This window comes from Ursus americanus, chromosome 1 (assembly GCF_024610735.1).
Source record: "Ursus americanus isolate L20-20 chromosome 1, mUrsAme1.1.p, whole genome shotgun sequence".
Classification (NCBI taxonomy): domain Eukaryota; kingdom Metazoa; phylum Chordata; class Mammalia; order Carnivora; family Ursidae; genus Ursus; species Ursus americanus.
This window is the reverse complement of record NC_142127.1, coordinates 34,811,057-34,830,030: the sequence shown is the minus strand read 5'-3', so window position 1 is coordinate 34,830,030 and position 18,974 is coordinate 34,811,057. Positions and strand designations below refer to the sequence as shown.

The window sequence follows — 18,974 nt, the reverse complement described above, 5'->3', positions numbered from 1 at the left end:
TTTTATTGTTTTCTCTGCCTCTCTTCTATCAGAAAGATGTGCTATATTGAGAAAATACTACTTAGCTGATTATGTGCCTAATTAGTTTATTGAATTTTGCGAAGTATTTACTATTATAAAGAGCATTCGAGCTAATCTTCTCGGCTTTTTTCTTTTTTCCCTTCAATTGAGAAGGATACATTTCACCAATCACAACTGTATAAAATTTAAAATGTGAAAAATGGAAATATTGTTGGCATTGTCCTATAATGTGCATCTTCATACATACCTCCCAGATAAGCATAGCTGGCCCCTTGCCTAATTTATGTTAAGAATGTACACGTGCTAACACACTGTCAGCACATAAATACTGACTTTATTTTCCTTATTCATTGTTTTACACTAATGAACTCATTTGACAAAACCCTATTTATATACTATACCATCCTAATGTTATAAGATAGGAGCACGCATGCTTGAAAATATAGCTCTTCCAGTGCAGAAAAATAGCTTAGGATTGAAGTGTATTTGAAATACATAACTAAGTTTAAGCACTAAATAATAACTAAGGAAAAGACCATACCTCAGCATCATATTCCCATAACTGATTTCCTCTCATGTGGTGGCATTTTAGCATGATTACAGGTCCACTGAGTCTAGACACATCCAAGCACAAGTCATCGGTTCGGATTTCTTTGTCAGCAGTATAAGAAAATACCTAAAAATATAAAATTCGACTAATAAAATAATCTCCTTAAAAACAAAAAAGTCACAGTATAGCAGATTTCTCTGAGGAACATTAATATCAACTTCGTGTTTTCAAATGGTCTTTGCTGTGTGATCTTGAGAAAGCTAGTTCACTTCTCTGAATCCTTTTCCGCAGCTGCAAAATAGGAACAGTGTTATCTGTGTTATAAGGTTTTTGTGAAGCCTCAATTTAACAAATCAAATTATTAAACACATATTATTTGCTGGCACCATATTTCCTGCACTGTACTTGCCTTATATATCTCACAACAGACTCAGTAAGATAAAGTTTGTTAACTATATGGGACTATATGAGGGTCCTTGTTCTCCCCACCATATGACCAATTCCCCAACTCTATAGAGAGAACGATGTTTTTCATAAAGACATTTAAATCTTTCTCTCCATAAGAACATCATGTAAATTTTATTAAATATTGCCAGTGTGTTTCCAAAGGTTGTAGAATTAGCTTCTCTAGAGACCTCATTAAAGAAAGGTAGGCTCTATGGTTATCTTTCTCATATGGCTATAGCTGGGCTTGGCTACAATTCTCAAAATATCTAAGAAATGTTAAGGTGGATCGTAGATTCACTGTTAGCTGATTTAAACTGATACTATAATAATCTCTATTTTTTAAACTCCTTGTATGAATAATGTATAACATTGATTATTAAAGGGTCATGAGAGTTATTAAGTTAATAATTACAGAAGTTATTTTCTTCTGTTCGCTCTAATAAGCACGGTTCAGTATTCTGTGGGTATTTTTTTTCCTTACAATGTCTAGACAGAGTGTAAGGGAGGGAAGGTTATCTGAGGATCTTTTAGTTTCCCAAAACAGACTGGTAAAATTAGAGGAAGTCAGCTCTATATTCTCCTATAAACTCTAGAGCCCTAGTGTGTAAGCTGAACAAGTTAGTCTTGAAAGGGTCGCATCTACAGCATTGTGACTCAGGGCTTCCCTGAAAATCACAGGTGGCAGGAGAAAAATGCAAAAGAAATTCTTCACAAAGATGTAAAAACTTGAGAAGTATATGAAGTTCATTTAATTGAACTACATAAAATATAGATTTCATGTATGGCATTCAGAAAAAAAATTATATCTTCAGTACTTTTTAATATTCATACTTTTAATAGAAATTATGATTAAACTAAGAATAAAAGAAACACCCATCAGATATTAGCACTATATCCTTTCCAAATACGGTATTTAACACAATATTTAATTTACAAACATATTTAATTAAGTAAATGAATCTAGTAGTAAACCTTAATTTAAAGGAGGGAAATTTCTAGAGAAATTTCTTTTATCTTTTGTTTTAATGTGAAGCATAATTTTCCACATAGAAATCATACTCTTTTAGTTGTATACAGATGCCAATGTAAATGGAGACACCAAAGCCTCCACATTTGCCACAAATTTTGTATGAGTATAATTATGGCCTGAACAATGATTTCTCCTCAGGTCTCTTATGATAGTTTGGTAACTTCACCTGTTGAGAGAAGTCAACCACATTCTTTGTTCCTTAATACCTAACTGTAATTCATTTTATGGTCAATCAGTAGCTATTTTAAGTGACTTATATTCAAGAAAGATTTATTTGTAGAATATTTTCTGAGCCTATATCTATTATCTGAAATTATCTTTCTTTGGCCTTTGCACTTGAAAAAAAATTTAACTGATGTTAAAATACTTGGCCCACAAATAGTTTTTCTTTAAAAAAAATCTGTATATAATGCCTTCATTATTTTCTGGCATTAATTAATTGGTTAACAAATCCTAATAAATAATTAACAGGATTAATTTATTTTTCATACCTGAGAATCTCATTTTTATGCTGAAGTGTTTCTAGGATGGTTTTTATTCTGCATAATAATAAAAAATCAGTGCATGTCAGTATATACATGTCTTTCTTGATTTTATCTGGAAATTATTAGGATTGATCTCAGTGATTTACCCTTTATATGTATCATCTTTTTACCCATAATCGTCACCTTTGTGCTTTTTCATGTCTCCTACCATAGGAGGCTCAAGGAACTCACTTTGGGATAGACTAAAATGTTACATGCAAAGTACTTTGTAGAGATCCAGGTACACAGATAGCAGTCAGTGACTGATATCTAGTGTGATAATCCCAGTCTTAGAGGTCCTCCCAGGATGTGGCCTCGGATAGGGATTCCTGCCTTGATAGCATGTCCCAAAGAATTTTAGGACAGGATCCCAGCAGGCTTGGCTCTTGCCTCTCTGTGCCGACCCTTAGAGACCCTCATATCTGGTGACAGACTGTCCTGACTCTTGCAGCGTACATAGTCACCCTCTACTGAGTTGCTTATGACTTTGGGGACAACCTCACATCTTGTTTTAGATTCGCTAGGAAGCAGGGGCTCCCTACAGCTGTCGCCTGTGTCCATACCCCACATCGCAGTTGGAATGTGTAGTTCCTGGCAGAGTATCTGCCTGATCTGTTGTCCTGTTGCAGTTAAAAGATTTATGCCTGATTATAAGGTAAGATTTTCAATCCTGAACACATATAAAGCACATTAACTTGAACATCACACATGGTGATGACTTTACAAGATCGAGTCCCTCATCAGTGAAGTCTTTCACAAAAATTGGACACTATTCCTCCCCTTTTAGTTACCACTCAAATTGCTTTATCATTGGTTATCAATACTGATTGTCACTAAAACCGGAAGTGAGTTACACAAATGCTAGATTTAGCATATATTTTCAGTTGCTCGAATGCCAGATTGATTCTATTAACAATGGGTTATTAAATCCCATCACTTTAAACAAAGATGACTAGAAGCAGAGTAAAATAATCAATCTCAGTGTCCTTCCATCCATTATAAAAGAGGAATATGGAGGACGTTAACATTAATTGAGCACCTGTGTTAGAAACCACGTGTGATATGATTCATATATTAAATTCCTTTTGTTATATTATAAAATTACATTCATATTCCTTTTTTTTTTTTTAAGATTTTATTTATTTGTCAGAGAGAGCGCACAACAGGGGGAGCGGCAGGCAAAGGGAGAAGCAGGTGCTCTGCTGAGCAAGGAGTCTGATTCAGGACTTGATCCCAGGACCCTGGGATCATGCCCTGGGCTGAAGGCAGACACTTAACCAACTGAGCCACCCAGACATCCCTACCTTCACATTCCTATGCATACCAAGTTAACATTATGCAAAGCATAGTAAGTAGAGCTCTTCACATGAACTGTATAGATGCAATAGTTTATGGTGCTTTGAAAATTCTGTTTTGCATCTAATCTTCATATTTGTTTTAACACATAAAATTATGAGGCATCTAGCATTACACATCTTCCTCTGTAGTCTGTTGGTCAAGCTAGCTCTGGAAACAACCAATAAAAAGGCCAATTTTACTCAATTGTTTTAAGTTCAGCTATCTTATAAGAAGTGACAGATCCTTTGTTCCACTTTGGGGGCCCTTCCAAAACTCCTTTGATGACTACAACAATTCAGCTTTTATTGTCTCCTACTGTATTAGTTTGCTAGGGCTCCCATAACAAAGTGCCATGGACTAGGTGGCTTTTAATCTCCTCAGAGTTACTGGAGGCCACAAGTTCCAGATCAGGGTATCTGTGCACCTCTCTCTTTTGCTTGTAGATGACCATTTTTTCCCTGTGTCTTCCTTGGTCTTCCCTCTGTGCCTGTGTCCTAATCACTTCTTCTTATAAAAAAAAAAAATCCATATTAGGTTAGGGCCCACCCTAATGATCTCATTTTATTTCAATCACATCTTTAAAGACCCTGTATCTCCGAATGTGACTACATTCGGAGATACAGGGATTAGAACTGCAACATATGGATGGAGAAGGGGACACAATTCAGCCCCTAACACCAATCCCTAACCCCTTACATTGGAATAAATAATGCATCTTTCCCTAACCACTAGATGAAAACTATAGGTTTTTCTGCTTATCTGTCCAGGACCCCTGGGGATTCAGTTCAGAAATTAGAATGGTCTGTTTAATATTATTAATCGAAATTCTGAATGAAATGTAATCCCAAATCTTCTTCCTTTCTTGAAATTGGACGTGCTTTAGGTTGGAAGTCTGCAGTGGGATAGGGCTTGGTTAACTTCTCTATTTTACCATCTTGAGAGCTTCTTTTCTTTCTACTCTCTCTTGCCCACTCCCAAATTCCCCTGGGCTGCTAATTGGGTTTTGATTCCTCCAGGGTCATACAAGTAGAAGAGGTCTTACCTAAACTGTCTCTTGATAACTCCTTCCTGTTCTCTGGCATGGCAGAAATGTAAAGCTCCTTCTCCTGAGCGTGTTCTTGGTTCTCTAGAGATTCCCATTGCTAAGCAGCTCTCGCTGCAGCGCTAACGAAAAGGACAATGCATATTTTATAAGTGGGCCGCTTTTTATGACTTGACCAACTTGGGGAGGCGAGCTGACTCAGATGGTGCAATCCCCTCAGTTCGGTTGTCACAGGCCAGCTTTAGTGTGTGTGAGTCAAGTCACAGCCTGCCACGTTCCCCACGAGCACGAAGCATGTACCAAGCAAGCTCTTAAAATGGTGTTCTCCATAATCTGCAGGGCCTAGTGCAAAATGCAAATGCAGGATTTATTGTTCAAAAATTATGAAGGCTTTCAAATTGTAGGGCCCTACTTGATGGCATGGGTTGCACACCCAGGAAGCTGCCGCTGCCCTGACTCCCTCTCTCAGTAAGGCTTGTCTCTGGAAGCTAGAATCCCACCCCCTCCTATCTAGAGGGAGGGCAACTGCTCTTTTCCTAGAAAACCTTAATCTTCTCCACCTTGTGATAACCTCCTGTTATGGGTTGAACTGTGTACCCCAAAAGAAACGCTGAGAGGTCCTTACCTCTAAGCACCTCAGAACGTGAACCTGTTTGGAAGTAAGGTCATTGCAGATGTCATTAGATAAGCAACCATGAGATCACACTGGGTAGGATGGACCCTTAATCCAAAATGGTGTCCTTATGAGAAGACAGAGATGGAGACATACACAGAAAACAATGCCTCTGTAATGGCGGAGGCAGAAATCTGAGCGATGCATCATCTACAAGCCACGGGGATTGCAGGCAAACACCAGAAGTTAAAAGCAGCAACAAACGCTTCTCCCTTACAGGTTTCGGAAGGAATATGCCCTTCCTGACACCGTGATTTCTGACTTGTAGCCTCAAGGATGAAGAGACAATAAACTTCTCTTGTTCAAGCCCCACCGTTTGTGGGAGTTTGTTACGACAGCCCTAAGAAACCGTACACCTGCTTTGATTCTGTACGATGGTCGAAGGGTCTAAAAGTCATGGAAGCAGTTTCCAAATTGTCATTGCAAATTTTGCATAGGGAATTCTGATTTTAGATTTCACATCTATTGCATCTTGGTGTCTGGGCTGAAAATTATAACACCCAGTTATGCCTTCCGAAAGCATCAATCATTTTTACAATAATTTTTCTATTTAAATATATCTTCATAAAGTGGCTCTTGACTGTGATGAGGTGAATTACCTGCTTTTATTGTAGACTTTATAGAGACCAGATTAATTTCTGTCTCTGAACTGATGTACTCAAATGAGTTTAGGAACAATTCCTAACATATAAAAGATGATAGCCAATTTCAATCTCAGTTCCTTTCAATCTTAACATTTTTTTTTCAGAGAAAGTAAGCATTTTCATTACTTCACATATGCATATGGTTTGTTCTGTATTTTTCACTTTGGGGAGTATGTTCAAAGGCATTTATGTTATACTTCTCCAAATATCTACAAATAAAACATTTCGACAATTTTCAAGGACTGTTGGGAGAATGATCTAAAATATTTTTCATAATGCTTTGTTTCACACAATGAAAGAATCTGTCTATACATGCCATGCTTAAAATCCTAATGTTGTATAGTTATTCTTTAAAACCACTTTTATCTTTACCCCTTTGAAAAATCTGAAATTTGAAAAACTGCAAACAAATTTTGCTCGGATTTGTAGCATATCAACTGCTGGCAAAACTGTTTAAGCAATGCAAGAGGCAGAGCCGGTTCCCTGTTCTGTGCAAGGGGCTCAGGAACTGAACGCCCTCTGCTGGCTCTGCATTGCTACAGGGGTTCCTTCCTTCCATCCTAACACGAAGACATTTGCAATACGCACACTGATTTTTATATATTTACATTATGTTCATATATATCCCATGTGTGTTTAAAAGGTTCACAAGTGTGTTTGATCCAGCTTTATTATAGAGGTTGTGATTTTTCTAGACTTAGTTGGGAGTTTATAAAATACTTCTGTTGAGTTCTTCCTATTTACTATAAAAGTTCACAGTTTGAAGGGACTCTGTCACTATATGCCAAGTGCTTCGCTTTCCAGATGAAGAACCGAAGCCAGTGGAGTTACAGGTTTCAGATACGTGGCCAGAGCCACTTAGTGACAGAAGTTTCTCCAGACCCCAAACTCACTGGCATTTTTCTTTCACTTGATTATACTGCGTTTTGCATCCCATCACTTAGTCATTTTGAAAATTTGGAAACTTCCTTGAAAACACTTCAAGACAGAGTAAAGTATTAAACATACATCAACTTTAACAGCAGTAGTGTTTAAAATGGGAAGACTGAACAATGAGGTAGAAGGAAAACAAATAGAAAGAAGAAATGTCACGGTTTGTTATAGTATTAGTGTATCCTGCTTATTCTATTACCTTACTCCCTTGCTCAGTTTTTTTACAAAATGGACTAGAGATTCCAAAGACGAACTGTTTTCATTTCAACTCAATAAGTAATTATTGGGCAAATATTCTTTTCCTAGAACTGTTTCCATAGAAGTTCAAAAATATATCTTTAGCATTTGTTATTGGGACAGCAAGATTTTAAAAATAAAAGAGCACAAAGATGAGACAGAATGTCATCAAATGTGGATTGTATGCCTAGATTTTGAGCAAATAATAACTGAGATGTTACTTGCGGCAAGTACTATGCTTAGAGTTTACATGAATTATCTCATTCAACCCCTGAATGAAGTAGCCCAGAAAACAGGGGCCGTCTTCATCCCTTCTCCAAGCTGAGGAAGCCAAGATTTTGACAAAGGCTCACAGTAACTCTGGTTCCGATGAGTAGCAGAGGAAAGTCCCAGATGCGGGTCTGTGTCATTTCCCAAAGTCCATTATTTGAGTACTGTCCTACTCTCAAGACATACGCAGAGGAACCTGGGTGGCTCAGTCGGTTAAGTGTCTGCCTTTGGCTCAGGTCATGATCTCAGGGTCCTGGAATCGAGCCCTGCATTGGGCTCCCTGCTCAGCGGGAACCCTGCTTCTCCCTCTCCTCCCCACCTGTGCATGCTCTGTCACTGTCTCTAATAAAATCTTTAAAAAAAAAAAATATATATATATATATATATATATATATACTTTCCCTCTATCATTGTCTTGTTGGTTGGTACCATGGAGCACCAAGATATTTGGTCTTTGAGGTTCTTAACTGATTTATGCCTGAAAATGTAGACATAGCAGCGATAATATATATCATTCATGTGACAGCTATATAAACTAGTATATTTGTTTGTTTATTAGCCACAGATTTGTGGTGCAAGACTTTGTGCCATCCTTTACGAATGTATTTTTACTGGTATTTTGGTAATATTTCCTATCTTAAAAGGTATTCACTTACATTTTATCATTAGGTGCTTCTTGAAAGTCTGGTATATGGCATAATAATTAGACAAAAAGGATTAAAAATATAAAACTCCTCAAAAGGCAAATTAGAATGCCCTAGATGGCACAAAGATACACCTATTGTGTATCAGGTACAACTGCTTCTAATCTGTAAACTACTCTTTCGATTAAACATAATTAAAAAATTAACCTCCAGATTACTACAACATTTGCACTGGATGCAAATAAAACTCAATTTTTCTTAGGTGGTTCCAAGCTTAAAGTAGTCCTTTAGATTTATGGCACTCATCATTGCTGCAAACAAAGATCTACTCCTTGCTCTACTTAGTTTGCAACTGAAACAAAGATTCAAGTATAAGTAGTTCATTAATTAGATGATCCCAGGAAAGCCTAGTAGGTGAAAAGGTAAGGAAAAAGAACTAACAAAGGGTACCTTACAAATTAATTGTACTGTGGGTAACTGAAGCTTAAACCTTTGGGGATCTCTGGTATAGAACAAGCAGTCCCCTCGAAGGGTGAAGAAGCTGGGATAACATTTGCCATCTGCCCTCAGTTGGCTTGAGGTGTGTTTCCGGGTAGAAGTAATCCCCCGGGAGAGACTAGGTGGGCAAAGCGGCCTCTGGCAGTGAAAGCCTACTCTGACAGGTGCTCAGGCAAAGGGATAGAGGTTGGATAGGGCCTTTGGATGCTGGGCTGCAAGCAAATGGAAGCAAAGTACATGCCATTTGGGGAGCACCTGCTGTGTTAGGCAAGATGGAAGTCATTTTAAGTATATTATATATGGAGATATGATAGACCACATATCACATATTATATGTTTCTTCAATAACCTTTCAAGGTAAGCATTGTATTTCCTCCTTTACAAATGAGGAGTAGGGTGCTTGAAAAGATTAAATAGATTCCCCCACGTCACTCAGTTTATGAGAACCTGTCTTTGAAATACAGTCTATCAGCCGCCAAATCCTATGCTCTTTTCACACACTTAACATTTGCTTCTTGGATACTTAGAAAATTAAACTTTAGACTATTCAGATTTCACTGTTTTTCCCTAAAGTGTCCATTTGATCCCACGTTCATTTTTTTTCCAGGATCTCATCCGATACCATATTACATTTAGTCACCATGTCTCCTCAGCCTACTCTGACAGATGCTCAGACTTTCATCTTTTTGATGACTTTGACAGTTTTGTCCTCAAAACAGGTTTAGGTATTTTACAGAATGTCTACCAGTTTCAGTTTGTCTAATGTTTATCTTGTGGTTAGAATGTTTTTGAAAGGAAGACCATGAAGGCGAAGTACCATTGTCATCACATCATATCAGGGGTGTATGGCACCAACATGACTCATGATGCGGAGGCCTGGCCACTTACCCAAGGTAGTATCGACCATGTTTCTCCACCATAAAGTTACCACCACCACCACCAGCAGCAGCTTTTATGTATTACTGTTTGAAAGCAAGTCAATAAGCACAGTCCACATGCGGGGGGAAGGGGGGGGGCAAAAGATTTAAATTCTACTTTCTGGAAGGGGAATTATCTACATAAATTATTTGGAATTCTTCTTTACAGGAGATCTCAGAGATCAATTTTAACATGTCTCTAAAAACTTTAGTCTAAAATTGAGGGTCATATCTTTATATTAGATTTATCTGTAACACACTAAGACTCCTGTAATAAATCTTGTTTTGGCTACTTGTTTCACTGGCAAGATGAAGAAAAGTTCTCTTTAGTAGATGGAATTATAATGCGACCATTTTTGCCACATAGAAGTGGCACTTGCTCTTAAGTGTAAGACATTGGCTGAACACCGGCCCCTGGGAACTGTAAAGACCACTTTGATCATTCCTTGATGTTGCAATGAGCATAAAACGCACCTCTGAATTTGCCCAGGTTTATTTATTTTTTTTGCCAAAAAATTTCTTTTAAAAAAATTCTGCATCCCCCCACCAGATGCACACAGTTTACTTCTTGTAAATAAAAAGAACATCCTCAAATCTATTTAGGAAGTTAGCAACTAGAAAGTTGGAGTAGAAATATACCTATCTGGTAGGTTTTCATTAGAAGATGAAGATCCTTTATTAGAAACTGGAATGGACGCTAGGCTGTTTCTATGGTAACCTACTGAAACCTTTTTTTCTTTAATGGAAAGGTATCATTTCTGTATATACTACATGTAGCTTCTTGCTCTCTATTGGATCAAGTCCTTTGATAAAAGAATAAAAGAAATGAACTGAAAGAAAGTTCTATAGTCTGCCCCTGCTTGTGGTGAAATTACACTTGGGTACTAAATAACAAGAATAAAAAGCTCTTTTCATTTTGGCTGTATTCACCATGTCATTTTTAATAACATAATTTCATGTCCAAGTATTTTCATGAGGTTGTATTAGGAATAGGTTACAAGCTCTTCTTTGACAATCTTTGCGGTCTGAAAGCTCTTTGCTACTTTTGTCCCTTCAAATCAAAATTCCCTTGCTTGACATTTACATTCTATTATAATCTTAGCTCCTCTACTTATAAAACTTAATGTTCCACTCTCCTCAGTCCAGGCCTTCTACTCCATTTGGACCAGTATCCCCGCTGTCCTTACTGACACTCCATTCCCCTGCTCACTGACAGTTGTGTGAAGCCTTTCAGACCCACTCCTGTTCTTATCGGACCTTTCTCTGAATGCCTCCTAAGGCATAGCAGTACAAATACTTTTTGTTTCAAAAATGATTGTTTTTGTATTCTCTTCGGGATCGAGTATAGGGATTGTGTGCCTATTTATTTATTTATATTTCATCTTGTAAAAAAGTGGAAGTAGATTTAAACAATTTAACATAGATAAGTAACATACAGTGAGAAGAAAAAAAATCAATCTGCATAAACAATGGTAAATAAAAATGAAAAGAATGAAAGAATCCAATATAAGGCCAATATAAATATTTTTCCATAAAATATTATTTATTTTCTCTGGATGAACCATGTATTTGGTAGTAAAAAAAGAAAAACCTATTTCTCAGGAGACAACCAACTCTTCCTAATACTCAGTGCAGTATGAAATTCTCTTAGGGACATTCATGGAAGGATTCCATGTCATGTACAAATAGCATCTTTTCCAACTTCCCTATATACAAAAAGAGAGTTTGAGTTTTGGGTATATTTTTATATTGCTCTTGGTGCCCATACGATGCTGGGTTTACATATAGTGTTCAGTTTTTTTTTTTTCCTTTAAATCATTAGGTTTTGGTGACTGACAGATTGCTTAAAATTTTCACATTGTTCTAAGACATTGTCCAAAACATTTATATATATATATGTATATATATATTTTTTCTAAATTCTAGCTTTCTAAATTCATGTCCTTTGTCACTGGAACAAAGATTTCACAAATCATCTGGACTTGCTGCTCTTGCTCTTCTAACGGGAGGGATAAAGAATATGAGAACTGGTGAGCACCTAGTTCAGCCGTATCAACTACAGTATTAGAAACTGAAGGCAGAAAGGACTTCCATACAGCCTCTGCTAGGAACTGGATGTTTGTGTTTCCCCTTCTCCCCAGTTGTTATGTTGACCCTAGCTGCCAATGCTATGGCATTTGCAGGTAAGGTCTTTGGGAATTAATTAGGTTTAGATGAGGTCATGAGGTCATGAGGGTAGGGCCCCAATAATGGGATTAGTGCCCTTACAGGGAGAGGAAGAGAGAGACCAGAGCTAGCTCTCCTTCTGCCACGTGAAGACACAGCCAGAATGTGGCAGGGTGCCAGCCAGGAAAATGTCCCTGCCAGAACCTGACCATGCTAGCACCCTGACCTGAGACTTCCAAGCCTCCAGGACTTGAGAGAATAAATGTTCTGTTGTTGAGACCACCCAGTCTAGGATCTTGTGTTGTGGCGGCCTGAGCAGACTAAGATAGGCAGAGAGCAATTTTGACACTCAGGTCTTCTGATATTATCTTTACTTTTTACCAAAGCTGACTCAGATCAAGTATGATGTAGTGTAATAAGGTATATGAAAAGGTGGAAACTATTTATGATACCTTTCTATTAGGGTTATTCTGAGAATCAAATTTTATGTATATTTAAAGCATCTGGTAAAGGTCTACTATAGGAATAGTGTTCAGTATATAACAGTTTTCACCTCCATCACTGTCAGAGGCTGTTGGGACCAAAAATTCATGCTCTATTCTTAAAAAAGCATTAAAAATATAAATAACGAAGCCAACTCATACTGCTGATCTGTGCTTTAGTGTAGAATGCAATTAATCATAGAAAAATAGTTTATGCAAAGAAGAAATTATTGGTATACTTCTATTTAAATGAAAATGATAGGTTTTAATGGTTAGAATAGATTATTAACTAGGATTGCCTAGAAAATGCGAAAGAACTGTTTGCAGTTTATACAGAAAAGCAATGACATTCCCATGACATCTCAGACACAATTCTTATTTATTTGACACAAAAATATAATTAGGACCATTAAAATATGAAAGATATTTTCTTGATATTTTTGTCACTACTGTTACATTTACATTTCTAACCAGGCAAAATATTTATGAAATATATACTTAATTGTGAACAAATAAAACTCTAAAACATTTTGTTTTCTGTCACACAGATATGTAAGCTTGCCTTTAATCGGTTTGTCTTCATAATACCTTATATATGATAACTCTACTTATTTGAGAGAGAAAGAGAGAGCGAGCAAGCAGGGGGGAGGGGCAAAAGGGAAGGGAGAGCAAGAATCTTAAGCAGGTTCCAGAGTCAGTGTGGAGCCCAATGTAGGGCTTGACCCCACGACCCTGAGCTCGTGACCTGAGCCCAAACCAAGGGTCAGACGCTTAACTGACTGAGTCACCCGGGCACCCCTGATAACTCCTTTTAAAAACTGGTGAGTATTAAGTAAAGAATGCTTTAAGGATCTTGGTGCTACAAAAATATTATACCTGACATTTTATTTGGCTATAAAATTTGTAGATTTTATAGATTTTTCCTTTTTCCGAACTATATGTTTCTTTCCCTGGCACTGGTTAGTCAAGTATTTTTATATGAATTTCTTTTCTAATTTTTTGTTACTGAGGCTTTATTGTTCTACCTTTTCTTTACTGAAAAATCAAGCTTTCATATTTGAAAGAAAAATAAAAACTTAGAAATACCCTTCCCTGTTACTTCTCTTCTATAGAATTTAATAACTATAATAGAATTAAGACCTCAGTAAGATGAAGAGTATCTTAGGTACAGCAAAGCAAATAATTATAAGTATGGATTCTGCTTGGCTTCCAGTGAATTTATAAAAGTAGGCTAGCCAACACTGTTAATTTAGAAATCATAGACATTGTTTACCTTACTTAGAAGCTAATAAAATGGCTTTTACTACTAGATTAAGTCAAGATGAAATTATCACATCATCTACTATAAACTGCTTCACCTGGCAAATTAAATTATTTACATCCTCAGTGAGATTTAGGCACACATGTAGGTCTAAGGGGGGAAAAACAGGAGATCATTTCAAAGGACCTTAATGTTCTTTATATATAGATTCATGCATTCATATTATTAATTTTTTTAATATTAAATTTACAAAAATGTCAGCAGGAAGATTACTTGAACAAGGAAGCAGCTCAGAGTAATCATAAGACTAAGGTGTTGAATCAAGAAGAATTATGCATAAGTCAGGAGAAAAGCACTTGAAGATAAAATGGAGAGAGGAATGAAGTTCAAAAGATTGAAACAGCACAGAGGGGAAAAGCTTTGTTGGGACTAAATGGTTGAATGCAGACAAGCTTATGTTGGTAATGTTAGCGGAGAGCCTGGAGTCTGTCTGTACTTATCACGGACTGCAGAGGAGATAAACGGGTGAGCTGAGGGAACAGACTGATGCTGCTAACATTTTTCTTCTAGTAGATTTTTGTGCTAACAGCTTACCCTTCTCAGTAAGAAAAGTTGATGGTATAAGAGAAGTAGTGTGCGTATGTGTTGGGATTTTATTAAACTAGAGCAGTATTAAACTTTCTTCTTTATGAGAATGTGTGATATTTAACTTTTTAAGGGAGGTTTTAAAAACAATTCTGGTAATTAATAAAATGAATATAAATTTACATGAATTTCCCAAAGAGCTTAAAGTATTTTAACATTTAAGCCCTACAGAAATTTAATTTTAAGGTTTTTAGAGCGTAGGCTGATAGGATGGTACACCATAATTAATTAATCAACAGAATAAATATTTCTTTTGTCCTGCTATGTGCACTGACATACTTTGATATCATTGTCATTTCCTAAGATGACTTTTATTTTTTAAGTTTGTATTAATTTATCTGAGAGAGAGAGAGAGAGAGAGAGATAAGAAAGCGTAAGCAAGATGGGGAAGCAGACTCCCCACTGAGGAGGGAGCCTGACTGGGGGCTTGATCCCAGGACCCTGAGATCAGGACCTGAACCAAAGGCAGATGCTTAAGAGACTGAACCACCCAGGCGCCCTACCTAAGATGACTTCTTAGAGACTGTTGTCCCTCTAAGTTTAGTCTGGGGTCCCTCCTTGTTGTTTTCCTTTTTCAGGTATCAGAGTAGAAATTTTTATCATTTCAACACCAGGAATAATTGAACATTTTGAAGGTGGCTTGTTTTTATATTATTGACATAATGAATCATATAACCAATTTTGTACTTACTAGCTAGAAAGCTCAAAGACAAAGGTGTGGCTTATTTAAATGAATGTGGGATTTCAGGGAATTAATTTAAGCACTTTATAGTAAAATAGTAAAAGTGCTTTCCAGGTTAACTTGCACTGCCAATTTTTCCATAGTTTTTGAAAAAAATGTCATGTGATAGATATTAACTATCATTACATAGAGATACATAAAATTATACCTAGAGGAAAAGATAAATCTAAGAAATGGCCAATCCTAGTGCTCATTTTATAGGAAACCTTAAGAAAAAAATTTCACAATCCCTGAGTGACTCCTACCAGGGAAAGAAAGGGGTTGAACACAACAGATTTGCTCTTTGTTTTTATGCCAGATAACACTCCAACCAGGCAAACTAGGCAGAATCACATCCTACACTTAAGTTCCTGCAAATTTCAATCAATTCCAAGCTTACCAGATATTTCTTTAATATAAATAATGATGCTCTCCTGCAGCTTGCATGTATCCTGCTCATTTAAACATTTAACGAATGGCTCATGCTCCTTCTTTCCTCTTAGGCCATTTCATTTCACTTGCAAATTTACCCTGGTGATTTTAATTCTATTGTGCAAACTTTACTAAAAGGGGGCCAAATTAATGTAGAAAGGGCTTCTAAGTAATTATAGTACTGATAAAAATGCAAACTGTAAAGTCAATTCATTTTTGTTGAATGAATGTATTCATTACAATCTGTGAGTACGTTAGAATGCATTACTAAAATAATTAAGCTCTTTCTAGAAGAGGGTCTGTAATAAGGACAGGAAGTATTTACTCTCAAAATTTGTTTACTGTCATAAGATTAGATTCTTCTTAAATATAAGTAGTCACATTTTAGTGGAGGAAACATTTGTTTGAAAGTATTGCTAAGACCTAATGATCTCTTCTTCACCTTGGCAGAAAACACGGTTTTAATAAATGGCTAGCATAAGCTTCCGTAAAGGCTTGCTACCTTGAAAAATGGCTGTGAATCATTTACTACATTAAATTACATGGAATGTTTCCATATGCTTTCTAGCTCCCTCCAAATGAGTGGCTCCAGGGAGAAAGAGAAACATTATAAACGCATTTGCTAAAATGTGAGTATTTTTCCATCATTTTATATTTTTTTGTCTTTAGAAAAAATGAGTACAATATGCATGGGGGTTGCTTTTTTGCCTTTTGATTAAAAAGATATTGCAATTCAAAGGGAAACACCATTGGATTTTTAAAAATTTTATACTGATACTTGTTATTAAAGTAAAATGGTTATTTTATAAATGTTATATTAATCTAACTTGTACCCAATTATAGGTATATTTTATATAAATTTTATATAAAAAATAGTGTCAGATGTATGTCCAATAAGACTAAGGCTTATTTGCCAATTTTGATATTGGCTCCTTTAAGCTGATGTAAATGTCATTTAAAAGCACCTCATTAAAAAAGAATCGTGGGGCGCCTGGGTGGCATGGGGCGCCTGCGTGGCACAGCGGTTAAGCGTCTGCCTTCGGCTCAGGACGTGATCCCGGCGTTATGGGATCGAGCCCCACGTCAGGCTCTTCTGCTATGAGCCTGCTTCTTCCTCTCCCACTCCCCCTGCTTGTGTTCCCTCTCTCGCTGGCTGTCTCTATCTCTGTCAAATAAATAAATAAAATCTTTAAAAAAAAAAAAAAAGAATCGTATTTCTACATCAAAAAGGGAAAGCATAAAGGCAAACAATGATTGAACTACATAAACTGTTTAAAAGTCTGTACATGAAAACACACCAGAAACAAAATGTCAAATCAGAAAAAAAAAAAAAAAAGGAACATGTATCATAAAAGGTAATAATCTCAATAAAGTATTTTTGTAAGTGGAGAAGAGAAACAAGAGCTTCCTCAACCACCAATGAAAATGCAAGCAAAAACAAAGGCAAAAACATGACTAGAAAATCTACAGAGTATTGATGTCAACTTTTAAATTGCTTAAATGCACTGATAACATTACAGATATGATTTTAAAAAGATAAAATGTTTTTCCCACCCTAAATTGGCAAAGATGAAAAACAGAACAAAGCAAAAATACAATACCCGTTTAGGGTTGTCCAGTCTGATCACAATCCTTGGGGAGCGGGGTTGGAAATCAATATAAATGCAGTGAATTGGTGGGGAGTCAGCCAGATTTAGATTCAAACTGGCTTTACCTCCAAATCATATTATCAATCTCTCAGGGTTCCCATTAGACACATGAGGAAAATCAGGATAGTAATATGTATTTCATAGATTGTTGCGGGAATCAAAGGCAGTAATGTGTGAAAAATATTGATCAGAGCACCTCTTTGTAGTTTAGCAATTAGTTCCATTAAACTAGTAAAACCTTAAAAAGCACAATTTGTCACTATGTATTAAAAGCCTTATAATGTTGCATAACTTTTGACCTATCAAATTTACTTCTAGACAGTATTTCTTAAGAAGTAAATACAGATGCTCACTAGCTTTTAGCTACGAAGTTACTGATGAGCCTCACCTATAACAATAAAAATTCACCAGTGGTGCTGGGCATTAAATAAATTATTGTCTATCCATTAAAATATGCCCTATTCAGGTTAAGAAGTTGTTAGCCAAATGAGAGAATCAAAAAGAAGCTAAATTATTTGGGTTTTAAGCAGTATGTCTTAAGTTTGTGAGTGGAGTAGTATGTGGTCAACAGTGCAAGTGGAGAGAACAGTATCAGTGAACTGCAGAGATGTGAAAATGCACAGAGCCTACAGGGAATAGAAAATTATCAGACATATATCTACAGCACAAAAAACTATTAGAATATCAAGGGAGACGATGCTGGGAAGTCAGATGAGGATGAAATTATGTGGGGTTTTGTATATATACATAACTAAGGAACACATAACTATATACATAACTAAGGAATTTTTATGTAATTCATTGGGCCGTGGAGAATTGCTGGAGATTTTTTATCAAATTGTAATTATAATGTGGCATATATAGAATATATGCCTGGAATTCCATATGATGTATGGAAATAATGAGGTTTTCTGACCACAGAGGTGAAAGAAGATACAGGCTAAGACAAAGATAGAGGCCCTAGTCATAAAGGGTCTTAGAGACCAGAGTCAATGCATATTATTTTCATGGAAATATCAGGATTGGGTGACCAAACTTTAGAAGTGTCTATGTTGGGTTTCATTTTTGGATGCTTACATGAAAGAGAAGAAAATGAGTACAGTCTGGAAACAGTTGAGTTTGAGATGCCTGTAGAGATTCCCAATAATTAATTGGCAACAGACTCCGGAGTTCAGGAGAGAGGGTGGAGATGAAGATATAAATCTGAGTCATTAGCCTTATAGGGGACATGGAACTGCTTCCAGGAATCAATTTCATCTTTTCAGAAGTATAGAGAAGACAATCCCATAACTAACTTTTAGTAACATACTTTCTACCAGGAAATTGTATTTCTTTCCCTTATAAAAATTTATGTTCAAATTTTAATCAAATTCCTATTTATTTTCATTCTTTTGAAAGTGTTTAATGATTATCACATTATGTGTTAATGAAAGCATTTCAAGAACAGATAGGAATGGACTTTCAAATTATGTCATTATTCTTTGAGACTGAAGATTTTTATTACTAAGGTTCTAAAAGAATACCTCAAGATGATCAAATGTTGAATGTAACAATAATTCTACACTTGCTGTCTTATTTTTACAGTATTCTTGCTACAAAAACTTCCATGCGTTCTTTCATTTATTTGGCTAGTTTTTATTACATGCCTACCATATCCCAAGCCCTGCAGGGGCTAGGGGTGGAGGGAGAGTATGTTGGATATTTGAGTGTTAAGTGTTTAAGAAAAGTATTTCCAGCAACTACTGAAAAGTAAGTTTCTTCCTGATATCTCCAAGAACATTAAAAAAAAAAAAACAGAAAAAAACAAAACTGTGCAAGGAGAAACGGTTAAGGGATGGTTTTCAACAAAC

General features: G+C 36.3%; 1 protein-coding gene and 1 long non-coding RNA gene across 3 annotated transcripts in view; one reads left to right on the top strand and one right to left on the bottom strand.

Moving 5' to 3' along the window:
- GALNT13 (polypeptide N-acetylgalactosaminyltransferase 13) overlaps window positions 1-18,974 on the bottom strand; it is a 512,016-nt gene that overhangs the window by 14,134 nt on the left and 478,908 nt on the right. For both annotated transcript variants that reach the window (XM_045781744.2, XM_045781753.2), the window contains exon 12: window positions 563-697. In XM_045781744.2, coding sequence (XP_045637700.1) covers window positions 563-697 — 135 coding nt within the window. The remainder of the gene's footprint in view (window positions 1-562; window positions 698-18,974) is intronic.
- Window positions 1-18,974, top strand: part of LOC148110735 (uncharacterized) — a 42,179-nt gene that overhangs the window by 18,477 nt on the left and 4,728 nt on the right. Inside the window, exon 3 of the long non-coding RNA XR_015723869.1 lies at window positions 16,044-16,104. This is a non-coding gene — a long non-coding RNA (uncharacterized LOC148110735). The remainder of the gene's footprint in view (window positions 1-16,043; window positions 16,105-18,974) is intronic.